Here is a 27,954-nt window from a genome sequence, read left to right on the forward strand (position 1 = left end):
GTTGAGTCAGTGATCCTCAGAGATGTTCAGTGGAAGACCAGGCCTCTGATGTTTCTGTCCACTGATGGAAACTGAAACAACAACCAGACAGACAGACAGGTTATATTCTATTGTAAATATGAATAATATAAAAATGTTCTACTTACATTCAAGGTTTTACCCCAGTAGTGAAGTTTCTCCATCTGGATTGTCTTTCAGTTCATCGTAGTATTTCTTCACCATCTCAAGTTCAGTTGGAACATCTAAAATAAGAAAACACTTCCTGGGAATGTGTTGACTTCTTGAACATCGATGGTTTATTTACAGGATTCTTAGAGTTCTACATCAATGAGTTGACTTTGAAATGTTCCTGTTACCTGGGACTGAGTTGTCATCTGTCTTCAGTGAGAGCTCAATGGATTCCCTCATGGTTCCCTCCAGTATCTCCAGGATGTCCTCCTAATTCAGAATCAAAATCTGTGTCACATATCACAGAGCCAGATCCCTGAATCTCTAATGAATTAACTGTTTAAATGTGACTCAGAGGCTGACAGACTGAATGAAAGGACTAATGACTCCAAACTGTATGTGTCTGTCTTTGATTAATAATAATAACTGATGAGTGGTGACAATTACGTTTTTAGGAGCTTAAGCACCTTTCAGAATTACACATTTTCCTTCACGTGAATAGTGGACAAAGAAAGGCGTAAGACACACATTTTACAATCTCATTATATTTAATATTATAAAATGTGACAAACCTTCAAATAATTCAGCTGGTTCAACATGACATCTTTGGCCTCCTCAAACATGATGATGTTTTCATGTACATGTGTGATAATAGTTCTCCTCATTTTCTCCACTGAGCCTTTTCCTCTAAACTCTGCTGCTTCTACAATAAAACACAAAAATGTTGTCAAACTGAATATTTATGCACAATAAATGGAAATAGGCCTTATTATAGTGACAGGTTGTAAACATCTGATCTTCTTCCTTACTTTTGTAGGATTCCTCCATGATTTCCTCTATTGTCTCTGTCAGACTGTTGTAGATGGATTTCTTACGCCTCTGGATGATCTTGTTGAATTTAGCCTGAATTTTTCTTCCTTACAAACAGAACATGATAAATAGATGAACATTATTTATCAAGAAATTACAAAGCAGGTGAATGTTTTTCAGTGTTTAGACTACTTTGGTGGATCTTCTTATGTTTCTCTTGCTTGCCTACTAATGTTCTAATGAACAGGTTGATTCTAGTTTCATCTTTACCTCTGTCTTCAGAAAGTTCAGTTGCAATCCGACATCTTTGTACTTTTGAATCAGCTCATCTGTGTCAAGTGAAAATTTATCAATGACTCCATTGAATGGTCCACATTTGACTTCGTTTCTGAAATAAGGAGAAGTGTTTCATTGAAACAGTCTTGACAAGTTTCTACTAAGGAGTTTATTTATGGCTTTCTTTTTTGTTGTAAAATGGGTCAACATCAGTGTTCTCATTCAGTCACTTCTTACGGGAAGGTCTTCCTGAATTCCTCATCAATGCTGTTGGTCAGATATGAAGCTAGCGTCATGTTGATGTTTATTTGTTTCCCTTTCTTTGGTTTGTAGACACCACCGTTCTCAACTACAGACTTTAGCGTCCTATGAAACGCGCTACCTGTTACCCCTCCCTGAAACAGAAATCAGAACTTTCATTCACACATCTTCATGTAAAGTGTAAGGTCGGTTGTTGTGATACGATTACAATTCAAATACATACAGGATATAAGATGGACTTCAAAGTTTTGTCACATGAGGTTGTGGATGCTTCAACTCCTTTTTTGAGGTGTGTTTCAAACATGTGGTAAGCCTCTTCCATTGTTTTTCTGACTTCATTGAGTTCACGCCTCATGTTTTTTTCAAGGTCTCTGCACACTTCTGCTTTTTCACCAGCCTGAAATTAAAAACAAACAAAAATGCATTTATTTACAGCAGAACATACATTCTTCCTGACTGAGTTTTTTCTTAAGACAGTTTCTTTCTGTATTTATGAAATGGAGATTAAAGCTTTAGCTGAGGTTCATGAGTGGGATCACACCTCAAACAGTCCCCTTTCTGTTCTACTTCTATACCTACCACTCTGCCCTTCACACTTGTTCATTCTTGCTTCTCGTGCACAGAGCAACACATGCCATCACTCAACCACGCTGGCAGTCTGAAAGTTTTAGAAAATTCTGACTTAAAACCAATCGCTCATCCACCAGCCTCCATGAGGAAAAATTCTAGATCTCCTCCACACTGATCAGTTTCATCCACAATGAGACCCTGGAAATGAGGAGATCAGCGTCGCTCCAGACATGACATTAACCGTCGCTCATCCCAAAGAGAGACTCCGATCAGAACTCCACTCCTTTCTCCATCAGACACTCCTCATCTTATCCCAGTTACAACCAGGGAGGCTCTTCTCAGTGAAGACCAAAATATAACTGTTCACTCCTCAACTTCCACTCCTCCAGCATTGATTCTTGAAGCAGGTGAGCGTCCAGAGAAGCTGCCGTACCCAGAAATGATGTGTGCTCCCTCACTTTCAACAGATGCTCTGACTACCCTTAGACCGAACCATCATGGGTCTTCAGACAGTACGAACAGCGCACCAGAGTATGACGTCATCATGCTACCCGGAGCTCCCCCCAGTTTAAAAAAAAAGACACCCTTGATGCCCAAAGCAAGAATGCCTCCAGAGACATTCAATCACTCTCTCTATGCACCCAGAAACACTCATCACACTCCCACATTCCTGACACTTCTCCTGGTGATGTTCCTTCACTGAGATTTTGAACTAGTTGATCTTCAGAGAAAGTTTTCAGCTGCCACCTCGCTCACAGCAAAGTCAAACTACATCAATTTCTGACAAACTGTTGGAGCGTTCAACACATTGTGACGGGAGGATGTTTTCCTCGTGGCCGCTGTTAGGCGCCGTACCAGCAGTGTGCACCTTAATCGCTAGGCGGTACCGTGCGCCTTTTATATTCAGGTGCGCCGCAGTGGAGTTCCCTGTCTTCCGCTCTGTTTGCTCTCCTGGTGGCTGTGGTTTGGCATGGCGGCGTTCTGGATGTAGCCTTGCCTGGAAAATCCAGACTGACTTTATTTATGTATTAATATAAATACAAATAAAGGCAGTCTGGCGTTGTGATGATACGAGATGATTTCAAAAAGGAGGGGCTAACGAATGCAGCTTGAACGAGAAAGAACCAATCAGCGTAACACGGATGTGACGCACAAACAAATCGACCTTGAAGTCCATGTAGTCCAAACAACAATGGCATGCAGCCGAGAAAGCGTCGCGGTGAATGATTACTGCCGTTTTTGTCACAAAAATCTGCAAATACATGGGGTACTCTCAAGTACAACACTTATTTTTGAAAAGGCTACGCAACAAAAGACTCCTTCCGAATGATTAGCGGTGTTAGGAATAACTTTAAATCGGAGCGTATGTGTAAAGCTTGCTTAAATTTACTCACACGTTTGGAACGGGATTTTCCTCTGTACAAACAATGGCAAGAAGCCGAAAGTAACGAGCCATCCACTGCCTCCTCATCGTCGGAAACGTCAAGTGAAAAGAGGCAACGACTAACGCCATCCAAAACGTCAAGAGACCACAAAAAGATTCACTTTGCCCCCCTCCTCTCTCTCTCTCTCTCCTTCTTGTTTTACGGCGGTGCCCCCCCCCCCCCTCCTCCGGCATCATCTTTATGGGTAATCCAGGCGCTGAAGATGACGCAACATTAACTCCCGCCTCCCGTGCTATGATTGGTCGTACCAAACTGTACCGGGAGGGAAACATGATTCAATTCGCACAATACCAAACTGACTCTCCTGTATCTCCTAACATGGAGATAGGAGATTACATGGAGATTCAGTTTGGATTTTCCAAGCTAGATATAGCCACATTCTTTGGTGTGTCCAGCTGTTGTAATTGCCATCAAGGCGTGCCGTCTACAACATGAGTGCTCTGGTCCTTTTTTTGCTGTGCGTATTTACACGCAGTGGTTCAAATCACAGCTCCTTTTAGCGTGGCTGATTACTGGCCGGGGGGAGCATTCATTTACAGCTGGTTTACATCCTCTGCTCACTGGATATGTGAATTTTGGCCGTTTAAATTGGGCAGGTTGATCTTTAGGTCTATCTATTGAGTTATAGATTTATCTGTCTTTTGTTTTTAGCCGCCCAGCGTCCAGTCATCACCACTTGGACCCGTGCTACTGTTTTGGTTTGCTTCAGGTTTTCTTTGTTTTTGGTATTGCTTTGTTTTTTTATTTCGGCTGCCAGCTTAGGGCGGAGTATCTTGTTGGCCCAGCACTGCTGAGTGCAGCCTGGGCCTGTTTTGTGCCGAGGCTGTGTCACCACTGTTCGGGCTTTGGATGACTGATGCCTGGTGACACGGGTTCTGCAATTGTTCAACTGATTTGGATTTTTTTTTTTTTAAACTGATGCTTTAATCATTTCTTTTGGTAGTTTAATTTGCTTTCTTGTATTAGTTGGTTTAATTGTTTGTTTCTTGTTTGCTTTTGTGAGTGCATTTTGTCCCATGTTTTGATTTAATTCAGCATTCATTGTCCTGTTTGTTTTCTTTTCTCCACACCAGTTATGGTTAGTTTGGGCACGTTTTATTAATCTTTCTTTGTCTTCTGTTACAGGTGCTGTGGCTTACTGCGGCAGTTATTTCCTGGTGGTGGTATTTTCTCCACGGTCCCCTTCATTTTTTGACTTAGTGTGTATGATTTGCAGTGTCACGGGTGATTACTTTGAGGATTCCTCTCCTCTTTTGGTTGTCCTGCCGCAGGGTAAGCCCCAGCCCGGGCTTTAATTCCTTGTTGCCCATTCTTCCTTTTAATTGGTATATGTAAACTGGTGTGTGATATTATTTTCTTATTTTTTAGACAATTGTTAATGAACATTGGGCATGTCTCGCCCCTCCTGTGTCAGTGGAACTTGTGTGACCTTAGTTGGTCTAGTGACTGTGGAAACTCAGCAGAGCTAGATTTCCTGGGTGCCAGCCCCAGGTGGCGTTGTCAAGACCATAGTTGGTCTGATTAAGTACAAAGATCCCTTCTAATCTCACCATGAGTAGACTGTGATACCTTCATTCCTGCCCTCTGGAAGTTGTTGCCGATGTCATTACAGTTTTTTTAGGTTCTTTCTTTACAGATCTCACAATGTTTCTTCATCAACTGCTGCTGTTTTCCTTGGTGTACTTGTTCCTCATCTTTTACGTAGCACACCAGTGGTTTCTGTCTTCTTCAGGACATTCCAAATGGTTGCACTGGCTTTGGCCAATGTTTGTTCAACAGCTCTGACTGATTTTCCATCCCTTCTCAGCTTCACAGTTGCTTGTATTTCATGCATAGACAACTCTCTGGTTTTAAATGTTGGTTACACCTCTATCTATAGATCCAGTCTACACAGGCTCGTTGACCACATTGGTCGCTATGCATTGTCTGAATAATCAATATAATTGGACACACCGGGGCAACTAAATACACCTTTCAGTCATGTGTTCTAATACTTTTGCTCACTTAAAAAAATTGGCATTTCATTACAAGTAATGCTATCTTCTAACTTGTGTATCAGATCTAGATGTAAATACCTGGGGCCTCATTTATAAAAGATTGCGTAGGATCCATAAGTTTGCATACGCCGAAAATCTGAAATGGGCGTACGCCAAATATTCTGATTTATGAAACTGTGCGTACGCACAGCTGCATGCAACAAGTCCTCAAATGCATACGACCACATCAGTCGTATGCACCGTGCACCAGAATACGACCCATGAGTGTCAGGGCCCTCTCCTCACCCCTCCCCACCTGGCATCCCAAACTAACCCCCTCCCTATGTGTCTCCTGTCTCCCATCCGTCCCTCTTCCTCTGCTTTCCCTCAGCACGACACCTGAGTGGAGTTCGGCTTCGCAGCCGTCTCCACTCAGGTAATCATTCTCCTCCACGAGCCCCGGGCAGCTGGAAGAAATCACCCTGATTACCCACCTCACAATAAGTACCGGCTCAACACTCCACACCCTGCCAGATTGTTGAAATAGACTACACAGTCAGTTCACTCTCTAGCCTCCAGAAAGTCTGTTGCATTTTCGGCGTTTTTCTAACGTGTTTTTCTCCTGCCTTCGTCTAGACCCAGCTGCCCGGGAGCTTCCTCACCTGGAACCCTCACCTGTCCTCCTCAACCCATTCCGCACCGGTGCCCTCCCCATTTGGATCCCCCATTCTGCCCGGACCCCCTCCTGGAGCCCCCGGCCTGCTTCCCTCCCGACCACTGGAACCTGCAGCAGCCAACCAGCTGCTCCCTGCCTCCCGGAGCCCCCCCTGGAACATTACCGGCGAGACGCCCTCCTCTGCCCGGCCAACCCAACATCTCGGCCCCCCGGACCGTCAGAGTACGACGTCCCATCCTCTCCCAACTCCTCTCCTCCACCGAAGCCCTAGACGTCTGGCCGCCAGGGATCCCCCCCACAGAGCTCCGCGACGCTCCGGTCCCGCCCGGACCCCGGACGACCGCCGATCCCCGGCCCCCAGATCCACCCGGCCACATCCTCCCCCCGCCTGCATTCCCGTCCCTGCATTCCGGTCCTCATACTCCAGCCATATCCACCCCTGAACAATAAATCCTTTTTCAACTTCTCCGGTTCTGGTAGTAGTGGCTCTCTGTTCGGTCTGAATAAGCTAAGCCGTGACAATGAGAGCATATTTACGTTAGCGCCCCTACAGGGAAAAGGAACGCATTACGGGATTTAATTCGAGAAACGGCTTTTCCCTTGCGAAACGGCTTTTTCCTCACTTTCCCAGCACGGATTTAGGGTTATGGTTAGGGTTAGGGTGAGGGAAAGGGATAGTGTTAGATAAAAGTTTGTTCATGGTGACGTTTCACCTGCGACACCGGAGTGTCGATATTTACTCAACCGCTAGAGGTCGCATAGTCAAAACGTAACACTCGGTCATAATACGGGCGTGTACAGACGACCTATGTGGTCGTTTTTGGTTTGAGGACAGGCTGCTGCATGCAATTTACCCTTTATAAATCACACACCAGCTGGAAGATTGCACAGGTGGATCCACCTCACATTCCGCCCACAACACACCCACATTTTACCATGAATGGTCAATGCAAAGTAACTCATGAATGTATCTGTATATAAATAAGCTGCTGATCCACGGCATTTTACAGCACCGGCCGGCAGTCTTTTCACTGCTGTGTGTCAGGATGAATGAATCATGTGTTGACCCAGGCCACCCTGCCACTAAATTTGTTATGATCATGTCAGATGTACAAATAATTTGTACACTGATTGAATGTACATTTTTTCGGTTCACATAGAAAAATTCATTTTCACTCGGAGCCCTTACAACAACATGAGTGCAATCAGTTACGCCGATTACATTTGGGAAACCGGACATTGCTGCAAATTGCCGTTTAATGTTGGCCTGTTCACCCACAGTGTAAGGAAACCTGATGTACTGACTGGTCATGTTTATAATGTCATCCAAAGCAGCTGGCATTATTGCGCTGAGGGATGGTTGTGATATCCAGACCTAAAGGACATCATTTAACTGTATATCAGACCCAGATAGGATTTAGACAACAAATGTAACTTCATATATTCTTCATATAAAACACATACCTGTCGGCCACTTAACGCTGGAAGGAGCCGGTCACCAGAAACCCCCGAGTCGTCAGCTCCTGTGTCTGTACCGGGATGGCGTGGTTTGGGTGGGGGGGTCTGTCTAAGACGGCCCAGTTCAGCACAAAGATCCAAGAGTACTGCTCTAGGGAATCTGAATCTGCTTATTAGCCAGTCATCGTCCAGGAAATCCCTGTTATCCCTAAAATCTCTCTCCATTCTTAACGTGATCTTCCAGCAATGCCAGCTCATCCATTGTGCCACATTACGCACGGCTGTCACCCGCTATTTATTAGCTTGATCAGCGATTGGACTGATTGTCACATGCCTTTTCCAAATCAGTAATCAATCAGTGTCACTCACCGCTCTATATCATTTGAAGATGTTTGATATATGAACATAGTTCTGCAAATACAGTCGTAGGCCGAATGGCGCACTATATGAACATCTACAACAATGAGGGTTTATGATTATCCGGCTCTACAAGTCTAATATGTGATAACAATAAAGGTTTGAGATCAATCTGGTTTCAATTCACCACTTCACCCTCCAGCACTGCCGTTCCCTCTGTCTCCAAAATGTGCTTAAGCAAGCATCAAAGTTGGCGCACCGGCGCGCACTTTCTCACGGCAAGTTTGTTTTTATAAATCACAACCTTTGCATAGAAAGTGGCGTACGCCACTTTCTAGCCCTGTTTTGTGCGTACACAAGCTTTATAAATGAGGCCCCTGGAAATAAAAGCTGAAATGTTGATCTTTTGTCTCATTATTGTTCGATGTCAAATCCAAATGTTTTCTGTCTACAGGAAAAATAAAGGAATTGGCCTCACTGTTCCAATACTTTTTGAGGACCGTATAGCTTAGATGTTAGGCATACAAGTATCCATAGGTCCCCCATTCTCTGTATGTATCCTTTATCACTGGGACTGCTTATGCAATAGCATTTCAACAGTCTCATATTTCCTGCCATAGTCCATGAATGTCTTGTTCATTGGTCCACTTATCATCAGGCTGCCCTGATTCCCTGACATCTGATGTGGACCTTGTTACCACGGGCGTCATCTGAGCCGGCGTGTCTCTTATAATTATTGTGCTGTTAACATCTGAAGTAAGACTTACAGCATTAAGGACCTTGCCTAAGGGCTGATGCCAGACTTGCCACGCCCAGGTTTGCAAAGTTTTTACTTAAACTGAGTTATTTGCACTTAAATGTATTCATTTGCAATGAATAATGTTCATTAAAGTTCATATTTTAACAACCAAACCCTTTGAAAAAGGTTTGCATTAATAATCTTACCACTTCTCCACAGTTGGCCCCGTGCATCAAAGAGAGAATCCCATAAGCTCCAGACACATAGTTTAACGTCTCTGAGTGACAGTCATTGAGATCTTGCAAATAATCCTGTAGTTTGGGTATTTCTATCAGAAAAAAAGCATTTTTTTGGTAAATTCTTAGATTACATCCATACATCATCTATACAAGACTAAACCCTCATGAGGGTCTCATGGACACTGGAGTCTCTCCCAGCTGATTTAGGGTGAAGGCAGGGGACACCTGGACAGGTAGCAGTCTATCACAGGGCTTTTTGATTACATGCATTAAAATTTCAAAATTCCATTTAGTTAGTCTTGTTTAAATGAAAGCAGTTAAAGTACACTAAAACAAAACATGGATTTGAGCAACACGTTTCCTGTTCCCTACAAATTATTCTCATCTGGAGACTTCACCTACCTGTGTCCTCTGGATTTAGATGTTTTCTTTTCAGGAACTCTTTGGAGCTCACTGTGAACACCTCGAGGCAGTCATCTCGGAAGTGTTTCTACAGAAAATGGGATTAAAGGCGTGCTTACAGTCATAAACAATCTTAAAATTCTTTGTCAGTCTACAAAACTCACCTTAACTTTGTTCAGTTTGTGGAATTCTTTCCTCACTACTTCCTTGACTTTCATGTTTCTTTGAAATATGCGAGCATGAACATCAGCTGCTGAACTATGAGAAAAGACGTGATGTGACAGTATTCTATGGATCCATTTGCTTGTATTTGCTATGGTTGAGCTCTTGGCCACCACATGCATCAATGTCTGATTTGGATGTTTTATTTAACGGCGCACTTTGAGCATCTTAATTCACTTACTGATCATCTGGATCTTCAATAACATCAGACTTGGTGCAGATAAAGTGAATTTGCTGACACTGGTCACCGTTTCCCATGAGGCTGCAGGTACTCTCCAAGATCTCCCAGGGTTCTTTTTCTGATGCTGCTCGATTGATTTCAGTCACGATCCACACAGTAGAACAATCTCCAACAATCTAAAGGGTTTAATAGCACGTTAACTGTTTTGTAAAAAGATGCCATCACAGGTTTCATACAACACAGTAATGTTAAATTAACAGCAGTACATGAGGATGAATTACCCCTTTCCACATTTTGTCTCTGCTCTTGTTCCGGTGTCCGTTTCCAGGAAGGTCCACCAGTGTGACGTGTTGGAGAAGATCATTATTTGGCACCTTGACAGTCACACACTTCACCAGTGGCCAAAACCACCTCATTACTTCTTTACCTTCTCCGTCACTGGAGGCACTTCTTGTGTATCTGACTAATCTTGCAGATAGCTCTTTGGCCTGCAATAAATACAAAGTTAGGTCATATAGGACAATTCATCATTCACTGAAAGTGAACGTTAAACCATTTTCTTTTATTCAACAAAATAGTAACAGGTCAAATATTCTGAGGGAAAGTAAGCACACTCCTGTCCTCACAAGTTAATCTTGGTCCCTTTACAGTAGAAAAGTCCTCTTTTAGACTTTATTCATTCTTGTCCACCATTTCGTACATTTTCTTTCTGAGTGTAGACACATACAGTTTGACACCACCAGTTCCAGAGTTGCCTTCAGCTTATGTCAGAAGTTTTGGGGTTCTTGGAGACTTATTTTTGCTTTTTTGCAAAAGCAAATAAAAACATTTCACACGATCAGACTGATGGCAATAATTCTTTCCATGAAGTAGTAAATCTTTTGTATCTTACTGATTCACAAGTCAAAGTCTTCTTCTTGGACTGGAGAAAGTCTGGAATTTCTCTGAAATGTTTGTTGTCCATGAGCATTTGAGGGTTTTTGTGTTTCCATTCATCTCCATACAGCGCTGACAGCTTTTCAGTAATGTCACGATAATCTTCATTATCATCATCACCATTATCATCATCTTCCTCATCGTCACCGTTACCATCATCATCATCATCATCATCATCATCATCCTGATGTGCTTTATCTCCAAGAAACTGATACACTGACCACAACTCATCTTTCCACTCCTATAAAGCAAATAATAATTATATCTTTGTTTTCCTAAATGGCACGTAGCATAAACAGGAACAGTATTTTTGATATTCACATCTGGTTTTACCTCAGGTGTAATGAACTCGATGTCTGCTTCGTACTTTGAGCTGGGTATGTTTGCCTCCACTTTAATCATGACTGAGGTACAGGCACTGACACTTCCAGAGGGCAACAGACCCTTCTCTCCAAGGATGGCGTTTATCAAAGAGCTCTTTCCAGCCCCAGTTTTACCAAAGACACCGATCAGTTCCCTCTTGTCTGTCTCCAAATCATGGATTTTAGTCCTGGTAAGAATCAAAATGAGTTAATTGAGTCATTTGAGAAATATTCAAACACTGAAAATGTGTGCCTAAATGACGACGTCATCTATCTGTGACAAGCCTGCTGAAGTCTCATTTAGAGGTGGTGATATTCATTTTTTACATGTATATAGAGCAATTTCTGATCTTTTTCTGAGCAAATAATTTCTTTGTTCTGACCTTTTGTGAAATGTGTTCTCAGGACTGAAAAGAAATATTGATCTCAGTGTAAGAATTAAAGGTTAACTACTTACAGATAAGTCCTGATGCCATACGGTGTTCTGTTGTCATTTCTAGTAAACTCTGTTCTCTCTGTGGATCTGGTTCATGGTCAGCTGTAGACCAGGAAAACTTAATACTCACTTCAGGAAAGCATTGAGCTTCGTGTTGTCTTGGCGATGAAGTCTTTCAAGGACCGATCCCATGATGTTTTTCACATCAAACAGTATGAATGATTCTGTTGGTGTAAAAATAAGGAACTATTTAGATAGAAGCATGAACCAGTTTATTCAATCACTGCACAGAGTCGTGAACTATGTGAAATATGAGAGGAATTTTCTCAACAAAGTAAATGTAGGATGCCTCAGAGTGGATCATGCTTTAGCTACTTCCAAAATGAATTTAATATCGATTTAAGGCCGAGAGGTCCGGTCGCCCAAATTACATTTTTTTGGGCCACCAACATAGGTCAATTTAGACATTTTTAGGAGCCAAAATCAACTTATTAATCCTACTTTTTTTTTTTTTTTTTTGGGGGGGGGGGGGGAAATCCAGTTCCTCCTCCATGTCAACTTGTTAGCTGGAGCCGCCGAGCTATCACTGGTCGCTGGGCAAAGTGTGCGCTAAAACCCCCCACGGCCGTGAAAAGTCACCCACGAATGAGCAGCTCATTGTCCGGAGCTCCTAGCGGGCGACTGGGAGGTTGACAGCCGGAACAGGTGCGGTTTGTCCCGGGCAGATGAGGGGTGAGGAGCGGCAGGTGTTAGCCGAGCAGCTAGCGGGGATAGCTCGCCAACCGGGGAGTCTGAGCAGTCTGTGACCGGGGAGAGCAGGCGGCGGACCCGCCAAGTTAAAAATGACAGCTCTGGTGGCTTGGTGCTTTCTGTTCGCGGTGCTCAGGCTCAGTTGGTGCTGTCCTCCGGATGCCGCCACCACATTCTGGGCTGGTTCTGGATCCGACGGAGTCTCGCGGACTCCCGCGAGATGTTAACGACGTTAACATCAGCGACAATAAAGTGTTCATATTTGAAATTAAATCCGCGGAAATCCGCGGATCCGTGGAAAATTGCCATCCCTGAAACTTGGATTTGGAGGTCAGTAGCCCAAATCAAAATATTTGGGCCCCTTACCAGCATGTTTTTTGTCATTTTTGGTCGCCAAAATCGGTTTTTAGTCGCAAATGGCGACCTGGCGACCATCTAAATCGAGTGCTGTATATTCATGCTGTTGACTGTTAAAATGAGATCTTTTTAAAGTGCCTCAGACATCAGAAAGCCAACAAGAAAGTATTTGCTTTGCAGAGAAGTTTAATCAGAAATCAGCTGTTGGTTGACAATGTTCAGAAAGAAATGGAATTACCTCTGGATGATTGTCTTTCATTGCCACGTTGTCGTTTATTTGGTGATTTCCATTTGCTGGATTCATCTTTAACATCCAACTTTCTCTTCCCTGATTAAAACAAAAGAAGTTAGGTTAGTTTCCTGTCCTCTGTGTCTCCTTAGGAGAATCATTTTTATATTTTATAATCAATAAGAGGCTGTGTATCTCACCTTGAGAACTTGTTGATGGTAAAACCTGAACATGAATATGAACTGATTGTTAAACAGAATTTAATCAAGAAACTTTACAAAATATTCTGGCTGTTTACACGACTTTGTACTTCTACGGTCCAGAATATCAGCATGTCCACTCATCACATGTAAAATTCATCCTTACCTGAACTGAATCAGCTGCTTCTTCACGATCCTGTTGACTCTGCAGAAATCATTTAATGCAAGTGTAAAGTCATGGAAAAGTTTGAGCAGAAAATGGAAATAGAATCTGTTTAATAAATCCTGTCTAATCAGAATAAAACTGTAATTAACTTACTGGAACAGGAGAATCTGCTGCTTCCCGATTTGTGTTTTGTTCTTCCTGGTGATGAAAAGATAGTTGAAAATCCTAGTAAATGCTTAATGAATGATTATTTCCTGGGAGAAAATCTTATTGTCTGTAGATACTATCATAATGGTATAAGAAGTTTAAGACATCAAACATAAAAGTGAGCAGAAATATCTCAAAAGCAAAGAACATTACCTTTAACCTCTGAAGTTTTTCCTTGAATTTGACTCTTGGCCCTGTTTTTGTAATCAAGTTTTTAATTTCTTGATCGTCTAGATAATAGAGACTTTCCTTGTCAATGCCTTCATCTGAAATTTTAGAGCATGTAGTTAAATCTTTGTCATACATAAATACACATTATCTTCAAATAGCTGCAGAAATCTATCCCATAAAGCAGTGAAACATGTGGACACAGCTGTTAATGTGTCAGTGGCTGTATGAGCTGAATGCATCTTCATTCTCTTCTACTGTAACTTTATTTAACAGCCTCCAAGATGCTCCAGCAAAGCTTCATGTCTCTGCTTGTTCTGTGTGACGATGTACAAATGTTTTACCGTCAGTATTTCTGTTCACTCACAGATGAGAACAATAGAACCAGCAGAACAATGCTGCAGCATTTTTATGTCTGTATTAGTACATGTTATGTTTCATTATTGGCAGATCACATCAATAATGAATAATACTGTACAAAGCAATGATATATGGTCATACTTTACCTTTAAATCTATCAATGAGCTCACTAAGACCCCATTCAGTCAGTTTGTTACAAACAAAGTCATCCATGACCAAGAACAGGAACTGAAAGATAAATGAAAATGTTGTCATCAATCATTACTGCTCAACATTTCAGAGTGTTGTGATTAATTACCCCTTAACTGCATTTACATGGAGCTTATACAGGAAGATGAATCAGCTCTGAGTTGTGATTGAAGCTTAAATGGTTCACCTGATATTGAAGGTAACGCAGACCAGAGCAGGTGAGGAGTTCAGGAGGGCGACGTCAGTAGAGAGACACAGACCTGCAACAGGCAGCCAAAGACATGAGGAAAAAATACAGCAGCAACAGTTCAGGAACAACAGGAGGTGAGAAACAGGAGAGTTCTATAAAAAAGGAACAGATCAGAACAAAATAAACTCTATGAGAGAGGCAGCAGGAATAAACCTGCAGTAAGAGGCTGACCAGGAATAAAGAACAGATAAACAGGTGTGGCTCATCACATGATCGAGAACGGTTGGAAAATTTGAATAGGAGCTGATGGGAGTGGCTGGATCTGAAAATAAAACAGGAGAGTTAGTGGAGAGAAGACAAAGAGCAGCAATAATTAAATGAAGGAAATGTGACATTCAGTTGTGTCTTAGAGGAAACAAACAGATTTGAAGGCTTTGAGGTTAGAATAGAGTAAAATCAATTCAGATTTTCAGCATGTACACTACCATTCAAATGTTTGGATCACTTAGAAATGTTCTTATTGTTGAAAGAAAAGCAGTATTTTCAATGAACATAACATTAAATGAATGATAAATCCAGTGTAGACATAGTTAATGTGATAAATGACTATTCTATCTGTAAACAGCTGATTTTTAATGGAATATCTCCATAGGGGTACAGAGGAACATTTCCAGCAACCATCACTCCTGTGTTCTAATGCTACATTGTGTTAGCTAATGGTGCTGAAAGGCTCATTGATGGTTAGAAAACCCTTGTTCAGTTATGTTAGCACATGGATAAAAGTGGAAAACATGGAATTATCTGGATGATCCCCAACTTTTGAACATTGTTTTTCTATCTAACAAATCTGTAGCCTCTTATTGAGAGGATTATCAGTACAGAATAGCACAGCAGGAGGGTCAGAGTTCTACATGTTATTTTGCCATCAGATGTAATTAGTGTGTTTGTTGTTCCGTCGTTCACCAACACGTCTGCACTGGTGTTTGATTTCACTCGTCCTGTTTGTCTCCACCTCTCACTCTCCTCTCTGCCTACACAACTTTAACCGTGGAGCCGCACAAAATAAAACTTCTTATCGATGTCGGTAGTTAAACACATCAAGCAGTGTTCAACATCAGAGACAATCTAATCACAGGAAGTCAGTGAATGTAGGCTACGTCTGTTATTTCAGTTCTAACAGGGATGTTTCAGTGTAGAAATCAGGGAATCACAAGATGAAAGCTTTGGTCGTTTTGTTTTACTGCTGGAGTCATTTGAATATTGAAATTGTTCCCGGATCACGTGTTCACATTATATAATTTCATGGTTCAACAGACCAACGGTATATTAACCGCTGTACACTCCCAAACACATAAACTCCAACAAGAATTCACTCTGTTTACCCTGAGGTTAAACTAACAGAAACTACTTGCTGAAACAGGTTTTTCCTGCTGTAGAATCAGTGAGTGGTTGATGGAACAACTCTGATAAGACTTCTTCTTTCTCTCAGTGATCTTTTATCGTTTTTGTTTCTGATTGTTTTACTCAATTAGCTGTATTTACATTATAAGATTTTGCTGGTTATATTTAACAAAACTTATCCGTACTTGTTCTTTTTAAGTTTCTAGGTTCAATAAATACAACTTCAGCCACTTCAGTTCAACTGATTTTATTAAACTTTTACAATTCGATGACCTTGGCCTATGATCATCCAGGTCAAAATTTACATTCAAAGATGTTCCCTCTCGCTCTCGTATAAAGGAATGTGACAGACACACAAAGAAAAAACATAGTTTTGCAGTCTTGGTTGTCAGCAATGCATCAGATCAAGACACTTAAAAATTGACAATATCTCATTCACTGTGTATGTCCCTGCATGAACTAATTAACATTTATTCAATTACCTACTGTATAGCTTACTCCAACAGTTCACAATCTGATTTCAATGCAATGTTCGCTGTCCTAACACTAATTTATCAGTACAGTAGTCACTGATATTTGACACTTTTGTTTTTGTACTCCATTTCAGATGCTTCTTTTAATTAATTTGTTTTACTGTACCATCGATTTTAAGCTGGCCTCACTGAAAATGCTTTTGGATTGTTCTTGTAAATAAATGTTTGCCTATAAAAAGGATTTCTTCAACATAGTTATTGTAAAAAATGTCCATGTTTGCTTTTATTCCTGGTTACTTACTGTCTAAGAAAACAGCAGAAGTGGAGTGCATGCCGTGACTTACTGTTCTGATTAATTTCACAATATGAAAACATTTTTCTGAAAACAAACATGAAGAAGTTTCTAGTTCACATTAACAGTGGAACAAGATAGTATAGAAATGACATCTTATCTCTAATTGAAGCCTGTCTGAAATTAAGACCTTTTTCATGAAACTAAAAGCTCTGCACTTCACAAAATAATGATCTCAGACATCCTCAGCACTGAAAACACCAAGAAGAGTGAAGTTCAACTTGTCTCCTGCAAGAAGAAAGAGTTATTGAGGACACAGTTTGTTTTTCAGGACTTGTACTTTTATGGATACATTCTTCCCATCCAACTCCATTAACTCTTACTGGAGAAACTCAGTGCATCGCAGGTCCTTGGGATAGCTCAAGTCCAGACAGTATAAGATAAGATAAGATAAGATAAGATAGACTTCATTAATCTCACAAAGGAGAAATTTAACATTATATCAAGCCAGGTAAGAGTGCACAGCTACTTGCCAGATCTTTCAGATCCTGCAGCACTCTGCATCCTTCAATGATGACACCAACATTCTCCAGTAGATCTGTTGAGTCTGCTCCCTCATGTCAGACAGTGTAGTCTCCCAAAACATCTCCTCCATATCTGTACTTTCACCAAGATCTGAAATGACAGAAAGGAATAATATTAATTACATGCCTCTGACACAAAAAATACTCAGTACAGTCTAAAAACATTAGCAGTCAAAATTAGTGATGTCATGTGCAAAAGATGCGGCTCTAAGAGCCGATCCTTTGTAGTGAATCAGAAGAGCCGACTCCCATCTAGTGAGAGCTGACTCCCAACTTTTTTAGTTTTCGTTCCTCAGCAAATTTCTCCATATGTAGTTTAACACTATCCACGCAGAAACCACGTTACTGGATTGCTTGCCTTCAGTGACTACAGAGCTGTTGATGAGGCACTTCAGAGAATAAGAGCAGCAGCAGCCTGACACCTCCAGCATTAGAGGACCAAGTGGAGGAGGAACCTCAAGCTTCTGCTGTGTGGAGAAGTAAGATGCTACAGGAGATACTACAAGGAGAACTACTGCAGTTGATGCTGTAATGGAGGTGAGATCATATCTGGAGGAAGCCCTCATCCAACCAGCAGACGACCCACTGAGCTGGAGGCAGGACAAGGCCTCAGTCTGCCCCACCTGGTGAAGGTGATGGAGGAGAGACTGTATTGTGACAACTTCTGTTCCATCTGAGAGAATCTTCTCAAAAACAGAGCAGATACCAAAAGAAGAAATTATATCAGCCCATCCAAGCTCAGGTGTCTGATTTTTCTGAATGCCAACCTGCACTGATGACATTTATACTGAATGCAGAGTTTGGTTCTGTTTCTGTTCTGTTTCGATGGGTTTGTGTGCAGTGTTCTGTTCATTTGTGCAAAAAATGTGATTAAAATGTTAAACGAAAGTCAGAATGCCTGCTTTTGTAACAGAACAAATGCACAAAATGAGGCTTCTCATAAAAAATAAAAACACTGAATGCAAAAAGGTTGATCAATATACAAATCATTCATATTTACCAGGTTAGGCTAAAATATGAGGCTTCAAGTAATACTAAATTGGGAGCCTAAAGAGTCGACTCTTCCTTGGAAGACATGCCAAAAGAACCAGCTCTGAAAAGAACCCAACTTCCCATCAATAGTCTAGATGAAACTGGCGCCTTTTCCTCCTGCGGTCCTTATCTGTAATGCTCATGTGTAAGTATGTACAAGGTGTTGGGACATTCTTTATTTGTTAAAGTGCTGGTATATTTCAAGCGATGCTGATTATGCTGGTTTGAAAACTGCTGTATTTATTAGCCTTAAAATCTTACATTTCTATTTAAATGCAACAAAACCTGCTTGTGTTGATGTCAAAAATTAATCAGTACAACTATTTTCACCATGAGAACATTATCTAATCCAACAACACCAGTGTTCAATATCTTAGAGTTTAGTTTAGTGTCAGAAAACATAGACTGAGGAAAAATATCATGAGATTAAAGTAAGAATTCACCAAAAATAATTTCCATCTTTCAAATAAAACTGATGTCAGAACTCCAGCAACTTTTACAAAGACAAATAAACTACATGCACATTTTAACTCAGGTTTATTAGACAGCAGATCAAATACATGATTGGATTTAGAATCAGTTCAGATCAGACATAAATCCACAACGACAGAGTAAATCATGAGACTATTATCTTGCATTTGGTAAATATTTGTCCTTGAATGTAAAAGAAAAGTACAAATTCAAGGTCTGTTTTTTAAAAACCTCAAATCTATGTCAGATCAAACCTACAGTATGAGCTACATTCAAGATTGAAGATTAAATGTGTTGGACATCATATCAAAAACATGTATTCATTTAGAGTCAGTGTAGATTATATGCAAAATAAAACAACATTAACATCAAAAAGAACAGTTCAAACCTTAAAATCTAAATGTTTTGTGGTTTGTACCTTTATGATGAAAACCACAACATCGCTGGTCCAAATCCAACCAGGGCTCTTTGCATTTCATCTCTCTCTACTTTTTTAGTTGCCTCTGGACTGGAATCAATAAATGAAATAAAACTTCAAAAAAATCTGTAATCTCTCAGCACAAAATTCATAAAAACAAAGTCAATGAACAAATCAAACCAAAGCATCAAAGCATACATAGAAACCAACTTAATAAAAATGATTGAGACCAAATCCAGAGTGTCCTGTGTCGAGTCAGTGATTCTCAGAGATGTTCAGTGGAAGACCAGGCCTCTGATGTTTCTGTCCACTGATGGAAGCTGAAACAACAATCAGACAGACAGACAGGTTATAGTCTATTATAAATATGAATAATATAAAAATGTTCTACTTACATTCAAGGTTTTACCCCAGTAGTGATGTTTCTCCGTCTGGATTGTCTTTCAGTTCATCGTAGTATTTCTTCACCATCTCAAGTTCAGTTGGAACATCTAAAAAAACAACAACAACAAACAAACACTTTTACTAGGAATGTGTGGACTTCTTGAACAACCATCCATTATCTTCCGCTTATTTGGGTCAGGTTGTGGAGGCAGCAGATGAAGCAGGTCATTTCAGACGTCCCTCCGACCAGCAATGCTTTCCAGCTCTTCTTGGGGGATCCCGATGCGTTCCCAGGCCAGATGATTTACATAATCCCTCCAGCGAGTTCTGGGTCTACCCCGGGGTCTCCTCCCAGGCAGACATGTTTGCAAAACCACCAAAGGAAACCTCCTCGAAGGCATCCAAATCAGATGTCCAAATCATCTCAACTGGCTCCTTTAGAGGTGAAGTAGCAGCGGCTCTACTCTGAGCTCCATCCAGATGTCCAAGCGTCTCACCCTAAGGTTGAGCCCAATAACCCTGCAGAGGAAGCTCATTTCAGCCACTTATATCCGTGGTCTTGTTCTTTCAGTCGCTGGAATATAGATGGACCGGTAAATTGAGAGCTTTACCTTATGGCTCAGCTTCCTCTGAGCTGACCCACTGTTCCACAACCAGGATGGAATCGCATTGCTCTTCCTGAATGTGAGGTTCAGTCAGAGCCTCCCATCCTGCCCCCTATAGTAATCTTTCCTGGGGAGGTTGAGAAATATGATGCCCCAGTAGTGGGAACACACTCTCCAGTCCTCCTTTTTGAAAATGGGGACCTCCACTCTGGTCTGCCACAGGTACAATACCCGATGCCCACGCAACATTGTAGGGTTAGGGTTAGCTGAGACAGTCCAACAATGTCCAGGGCCTTCAGCATCTCAGGATGGATCTCATCCACACCTGGTGCCTTGCCACTGGGGAGCTTCTTCACTACCTTGGCAACCTCTGCCACAGATATGGACGAAGATGCCTCGGAGTCTTCAGTCTCTGCCTTCTCCACAGAGGACATGTTTACTGGGTTTAGGAGTTCCTCAAAGTGCTCCTTCTATCACCCAACAATGTCCCCAGTAAGGGTCAACAACCCCCCAAGAACTCAGCTCTTGACATGTTGGGCTCCATCTGCTTGCTGGCCATCAGGTTGAGAAGCAAGCCATGCCTGAAAGACCTCCTCTTTAACCTGACAGCTTCCCTCACCACTGGTATCTACCAGTGGGTTTTTGGGTTGTCATCATAGGCACCAGTGACCTTCTGGCCACAGCTCCTAACAGCCACCTCTGCAATGGATTCTTTGAACGTGGCCCACTCAGATTCCATCTCCCCAACCTTCCCCGGGATGCAGGGGAAACTCTTTCGTAAGTGGGAGTTGAAAATCCCATGGACAGGGGCCTCCACCAGATGTTCTCAGTTCACCCTCACTACACGTTTGGGTTTACCAGGTCTGTCCAGCAGACTTCCCAGCCATCAGGTCAACTCACCACCAGGTGTTGATCAGTTGACAGCTCTGCTCCTCTCTTTACTTGAATGTCCAAAAAATACGGCCGTGAGTCTGATGACACGACTAAGAAGTCAATCATCGACCTTTGGTCTAAGCTGCTGTGGTACCAGGTACACTTATGAGCAACCTTTTGCTTGAACATGGTGTTTGCTATGACCAGTCTATGGCTCGCACAGAAGTCCAATAACAAAACACCACTCGGGTTCAGATCAGGCCGTTCCTCCCAATCATCCCCCTCCAGGTTTCTCCTTCACTGCTCACTTTAGCATTGAACTCGCTGAAGAGAACTATGGAGTCCCCAGGTGGTTTTCTGAATCACTCTTTGTCTGGTCCCTCCCCCAGTACCAATTTGCCTGGGGAGACACTACCAGAGGCTATTGTCCTGGACAACATAGCTACCTGGATCACAGAGACACTCAAACCCCTCCACCACAAAAACTACATAAATGAGTTGACTTTAAAATGTTCCTGTCACCTGGGACTGAGTTGTCATCTGTCTTCAGTGAGAGCTCAATGGATTCCCTCATGGTTCCCTCCAGTATCTCCAGGATGTCCTCCTAATTCAGAATCAAAATCTGTTTCACATATCACAGCGCCAAATCCCTGAATCTCTAATGAATTAACTGTTTAAATGTGACTCAGAGGCTGACAGACTGGATGAAAGGACTAATGACTCCAAACTGTATGTGTCTGTCTTTGATTAATAATAATAACTGATGAGTGGTGACAATTAAGTTTTTAGGAGCTTAAGCACCTTTCAGAATTACACATTTTCCTTCACATGAATAGTGGACAAAGAAAGGTGGAAGACACACATTTTACAATCTCATTATGTTTAATATTATAAAATTCGACAAACCTTCAAATAATTCAGCTGGTTCAACATGACATCTTTGGCCTCCTCAAACATGATGATGTTTTCATGTACATGTGTGGCAATAGTTCTCCTCATTTTCTCCAGTGAGCCTTTTCCTCTAAACTCTGCTGCTTCTACAATAAAACATTAAAATGTTGTCAAACTGAATATTTATGCACAATAAATGGAAATAGGCCTTATTTTAGTGACAGGTTGTAAACATCTGATCTTCTTCCTTACTTTTGTAGGATTCCTCCATGATTTCCACTATTTTCTCTGTCAGACTGTTGTAGATGGATTTCTTACGCCTCTGGATGATCTTGTTGAGTTTTGCCTGAATTTTGTCTTCCTTACAAATCGAACATGATAAATAGATGAACATTATTTATCAAGAAAATACAAAGCAGGTGGATGGTTTTCAGTGTTTAGACTACTTTGGTGGATCTTCTTATGTTTCTCTTGCTTGCCTACTAATGTTCTAATGAACAGGTTGATTCTAGTTTTATCTTTACCTCTGTCTTCAGAAAGTTCAGTTGCAATCCGACATCTTTGTACTTTTGAATCAGCTTATCTGTATCAAGTGAAAATGTATCAATGACTCCGTTGAATGGTCCACATTTGACTTCATTTCTGAAATAAGGAGAAGTGTTTCATTAACATGTATTGAAACGTTTCTACTTCAGAGTTCATTTATGGCTTTCTTCATTGTTGTAAAATGGGTCAACATCAATGTTCTCATTCAGTCACTTCTTACGGGAAGGTCTTCCTGAATTCCTCATCAATGCTGTTGGTCAGATATGAAGCTAGCTTCATGTTGATGTTTATTTGTTTCCCTTTCTTTGGTTTGTAGACGCCACCGTTCTCAACTACAGACTTTAGCGTCCTATGAAACCCACCATTTCGCATCTTTCTCTGAAATGGAAAACACACAACTTTCAACATGTCCAAATATAGTGTAAAATAAGTTGTTTTCATATAATTATAATTCAAATATGTACAGGGTGTAAGATGGACTTCAGGGTTTTGTCACATGAGGTTTTGGATGTTTGAACCCCTTCTTTGAGGCATTTTTCAAACACGTGGTAAGCCTCTTCCATTGGTTTTCTGACTTTATTGAGTTCACGCCTCATGTTTTCTTCAAGGTCTCTGCACACTTCTGCTTTTTTGCCAGCCTGAAGTTAAAAACAAACAAACAATGCATTTATTTAAAGCAAACTATAAATACTACCTGACTACCAGCCTTGAAGTGGGTCTGTCAATGTCATTCTAGATAGAAATCTACTCCACTGTTTCAGTTTTTTTCAGAGTTCATGTGTTTGTTATTTTGGACCCCAAACTGAAAGTTTGAACTGTTCTCAGACCTGTAAAATGTTTTAATTTGAACTCTTCTGGACAGAGATCTCAGATGTTGTTGCTGGGATCTTCTGAAGTAACTCAGAGCACCACTGGTACCACTACTACCTTCACTTCTCACGTCTTTTCTAGCTCCTCTTTCTGCTCTTGGTATTGTTCAAGGATCTCATGTTCCTTCTTTTGGTGTCATCTGGGATTACATCTATCAGTGCTGATAGTTTCTGGTTGATTGGCCACCACCAGTTTATCAGTCTGGATTTGGAAGTCCTATAGGATGTTGCCTCGGTTATTCTCTACCACTTTTGGAGGTGTTGTCCATTTTGAACCTGGGACTTCCAGCCCAGACTCGGTGCAGATGTTTCTCTTCACTATAGCAGCTGCTTGGTTATGGCTCCATGTATGCTGTACTCCATCTTATGGCTGCTGTTATGTGCTGTACTGTCTCAGGTACATCTTTTCACAGCCTACATCTGGAGTCCTGTCTGGTCTGGTAGACCCCGGCCTTTTAATCTGGTGCCCGGCTCCTGTTCTTGTACTGCCATGATTAGTGCCTCTGTGCTGTCTTTCAGGTGTGTTTTCTAGATATCAGCCACTTATATCTGTCAGAAGCAGAGACTTGTCCTTCACTAATGTTCCTTCTTCCTCTTCCTCCTCCTCATTTTCAGGTTTGTGCTGCCTGAGGTATTCATGTAGCAGGTCATCACGAGTGGCCATTTTCCTGATGTATTCTTTGTTGTTTCATCGTGGACAGTGGCTCTGATGATCACCAGTCCTCGGCCTCCTTCTTCTTCATGTACAGTCTTGGATGCTGGACTTGGGGTGAAACCCTCCATCTCTTCCTTTGGTCAGGTTATTATACCCGCGGGGCATCTGATCACTGGCGGCCTGTATGTGTTGATGATTCATGTCTTGTTCTGTCCATTCAGCTGACTTTACAGGCCCTGTCTCACTCCCTGTAGGTATTTGGCTGTTTCTGACTTCCTGGCAGTCATCTAATAATTTCATTTGCCTGTGGGACTCCAAGGTATTTGGAGCTAAACATCTGCTGTGTTGTTTTCTGGTAGTTCAACCCCTTCAGTGGGGATCATCTGATGTGGACCTTTTTACTTCAGGCAACATCTGAGCGGCGCAGTAGGCCCACCACCTGCAGGGCAGGAAGTCGGGGTCGGGTGCTATGTTCACCGAGCAGTAGGCAGGAGCAGGCGTGCTGCCCCCTGGTGGCATAGACTAGCTCTGGGGACGTGGAACGTCACCTCACTGGTGGGGAAGGAACCTGAGCTGGTCCAGGAGGTGGAGCAATACCGGCTAGATATAGTTGGCCTCACCTCCACGCACAGCAAGGGTTCTGGAACCAGAATCCTGGAGAGGGGTTGGACTCTCTCCTACTCCGGAGTTGCCCAAAGTGAGAGGTGCCGGGCAGGTGTGGGGATACTCACAAGCCCCTGGCTGAGCGCCGCTTTGGTGGAGTTCTCCCCGGAGAACGAGAGGGTCGCCTCTCTGCGACTTCGTGTTGCGGAGGGGAAAACTCTGACTGTTGTCTGTACGTATGCGCCGAACAGCAGTCCATTCTGTCTGTGCAGTCTGGAACAGCAGAGTATTCGGCCTTCTTGGAGTCTCTGGGTGGTGTCCTGGAAGGGGTACTGCCCAGGGATTCCATAGTTCTCTTGGGAGACTTCAACGCTCATGTGGGCAACAATGGAGAAACCTGGAGGGGGGTGATTGGGAAGAACGGCCTGCCCGATCTGAACCTGAGTGGTATTTTGTTATTGGACTTCTGTGCTAGTAATAGTTTGACTATAACAAACACCATGTTCGAGCATAAGGTTGCTCATAAGTGTACTTGGTACCAGAGCACCTTAGACCAAAGGTCGATGATCGACTTTATAGTCGTATCGTCAGACCTGCGGCCGTATGTCTTGGACACTCGGGTGAAGAGAGGTGCAGAGCTGTCAACTGATCACCACCTGGTGGTGAGTTGGATCCGATGGCGGGGAAGACTGCCGGACAGACCTGGTAAACCCAAACGTGTAGTGAGGGTGAACTGGGAACATCTGGTGGAGGACCCTGTCCATAGGGTTTTCAACTCCCACCTCCGGAAGAGTTTCCCCTGCATCCCGGGGGAGGTTGGGGACATGGATTCTGAGTGGTCCATGTTCAAAGCCTCCATTGCAGAAGCAGCTGCTAGGAGCTGTGGTCTAAAGGTCACTGGTGCCTGTCGCGGCGGCAATCCAAAGACCCGCTGGTGGACACCAGTGGTGAGGGAGGCCGTCAGGCTGAAAAAGGAGACTTTTCGAGTCTGGTTGGCTCGGGGGTCTCCTGAAGCAGCTGACAGGTACCGGCAGGCCAAAAGGGCGGCAATTGTGGCGGTTGTGGAAGCTAAAACTCGGGTGTGGGAAGAGTTCGAGGAGGCCATGGAGAAGGAATTTTGGTCGGCCTCAGGGAACTGTTGACCCATACTGGGGATATCATCGAGCGGTGGAAAGAGCACTTCGAGGAACTCCTGAACCCGGTAAACATGTCCTCTATGGAGGAGGCAGAGCCTGAAGACTCGGGGGGATCTTCGTCCATATCAGTGGCAGAGGTCGCCGATGTAGTTAAGAAGCTCCTTGGTCCAGGTGTGGACGAGATTCGCCCTGAGATGCTGAAGGCTCTGGACATTGTTGGACTGTCTTGGTTGACATATCTATACAATGTCGCGTGGGCATCGGGTACAGTACCTGTGGAGTGGCAGACCGGGGTGGTGGTCCCTATTTTCAAAAAGGAGGATCGGAGAGTGTGTGCCAACTACCGCGGTATCACACTTCTTAGCCTCCCCGGGAAAGTTTACTCTAGGGTGCTGGAAGGGAGGATCCAACCGATAGTCGAACCTGGGATTCAGGAGGAGCAATGCGGATTCTGTCCGGTCACGTAACAGCGGACCAGCTCTTTACCCTTGCAGAGCTGCTGAGGGGGTCATGGGAGTATGACCTACCAGTCTACATGTGTTTTGTGGATCTGGAGAAGGCCTATGACCGTGTCCCCCTAGGGGCTTTGTGGGGGGCACTGCGGGAGTATGGGGTCCCGGGCTCGTTGCTATGAGCCGTTTGGTCCCTGTACGACCAAAGTGACAGCTGTGTCCACATACTCGGCACTAAGTCTGACATGTTTCCGGTGGGTGTTGGACTCCGTCAGGGCTGCCCCTTGTCTCCAATCCTGTTTGTGGTTTTCATGGACAGGATTTCAAGGTGCAGTCATGGTGGGGAGGGTTTTCAGTTTGGGAGCCTCAGGATCACATCTCTGCTTTTTGCGGATGATGTGGTTTTGTTGGCGTCCTCAGACCGTGACCTCCAGGATGCACTGGAGCGATTTGCAGCCGAGTGTGAAGCGGCAGGGATGCGGATCAGCACCTCCAAGTCCGAGGCCATGGTTCTCTGCCGGAAACCGGTGGATTGCTCCCTCCGGGTTCGGGGGGGAATTGCTTCCCCAAGGGAAGGAGTTCAAGTATCTCGGGATCTTGTTCACGAGTGATGGGAAAATGGAGCGAGAGATGGACAGGCGGATTGGTGCGGCGTCAGCAGTAAATGGTAAATGGACTTGCTCTTATATAGTGCTTTTCTACTCATCAGAGTACTCAAAGCGCTTTTACAGCAATTGCTCCCATTCACCCAGACACACACAGATTCACACACTAATGTGCAGGTTGCTAATCAACCTGCAACATCAGTCAGTATACATTCATACACCAGTGGAACAGTCACTAGTAGGCAATTCGGGGTTCAGAATCTTGCCCAAGGAAACTTCGGCATGCAGCACATGACTAGGCGAGAGCGGGAATCGAACTGGCAACCCTTCGATCATTGGACGACCCGCTCTACCACCTGAGCCACAGCTCACCCCTGGACAGTAATGCGGGCGTTGTACCAAACCGTCGTGGTGAAGAGGGAGCTGATGCGTAAGGCGAAGCTCTCGATTTACCAGTCCATCTACGTTCCAACTCTCACCCATGGTCATTAGCTTTGGTTAGTAACCAAAAGAACAAGATCACGGATACAAGCGGCCGAAATGAGCGTCCTTGGTAGGGTGGCTGGGCTCAGCCTTAGAGATAGAGTGAGGAGTGCAGACATCCGGAGGGAGCTTGGAGTAGAGCCGCTGCTCCTTCGCATCGAAAGGAGGTGGTTTGGCCATCTGATTCGGATGCCTCCAGGGAGACTTCCTTTGGAGGTTTTCCGAGCACGTCCGTCTGGGAGGAGACCCCGGGGTAGATCCAGAACTCGCTGGATGGATTATATATCTCATCTGGCCTGGGAACGCCTCGGGATCCCCCAGGAAGAGCTGGAAAGCGTTGCCGGGGGGAGGGACGTCTGGAACGACCTGCTTCGCCTGCTGCCTCCGTGACCCGGCCCCGGATAAGTGGAAGACGGATGGAACATCTGAGCCAGTATGTCTCTTGTACCGAAAACATCTGAGGTAAGACTTCTAGCATTAAGGACCTTGCCTAAGGGCCCATGCTAGATGCCAAGGTTTGCCAAATTTTTAATTAAACTGACTTATGTGCACTGAAACATATTTATTTTCAATGAATAATATTCTTTTCAGTTCATATCAATAACAATTTTAACAACCAAGCCGTATGATAAAGGTTTGCATTAATAATCTTACCACTTCTCCACAGTTGGCCCCGTGCATCAAAGAGAGAATCCCATAAGCTCCAGACACAAAGTTTAACGTCTCTGAGTGACAGTCATTGAGACCTTGCAAAAAATCCTGTAGTTTTGGTATTTCTGTAAGAAAAAAAAAAAACAGTTTTCTTGGTACATTCTTAGCTTACATGTGATACAGTTTCAAAATCCACACAG

At 43.1% G+C, this 27,954-nt stretch overlaps 1 protein-coding gene across 1 annotated transcript; it reads right to left on the reverse strand.

The window, feature by feature from the left end:
- Positions 1-146: 146 nt before the first annotated feature.
- On the reverse strand, positions 147-27,877 carry LOC127531566 (nuclear GTPase SLIP-GC-like). The gene is made up of 8 exons (XM_051941188.1): positions 27,758-27,877; positions 22,765-22,938; positions 22,521-22,678; positions 22,279-22,396; positions 22,007-22,115; positions 21,770-21,900; positions 357-438; positions 147-242 (listed from the first exon to the last, which is right to left on the reverse strand). Exons 1-8 carry the CDS (start codon positions 27,782-27,784, stop codon positions 157-159), a joined length of 885 nt encoding a protein of 294 aa, XP_051797148.1. The 5' UTR covers positions 27,785-27,877; the 3' UTR covers positions 147-156.
- Between the last annotated feature and the right edge of the window lie 77 nt (positions 27,878-27,954).

This window comes from Acanthochromis polyacanthus, chromosome 21 (assembly GCF_021347895.1).
Source record: "Acanthochromis polyacanthus isolate Apoly-LR-REF ecotype Palm Island chromosome 21, KAUST_Apoly_ChrSc, whole genome shotgun sequence".
Taxonomy (NCBI): domain Eukaryota; kingdom Metazoa; phylum Chordata; class Actinopteri; family Pomacentridae; genus Acanthochromis; species Acanthochromis polyacanthus.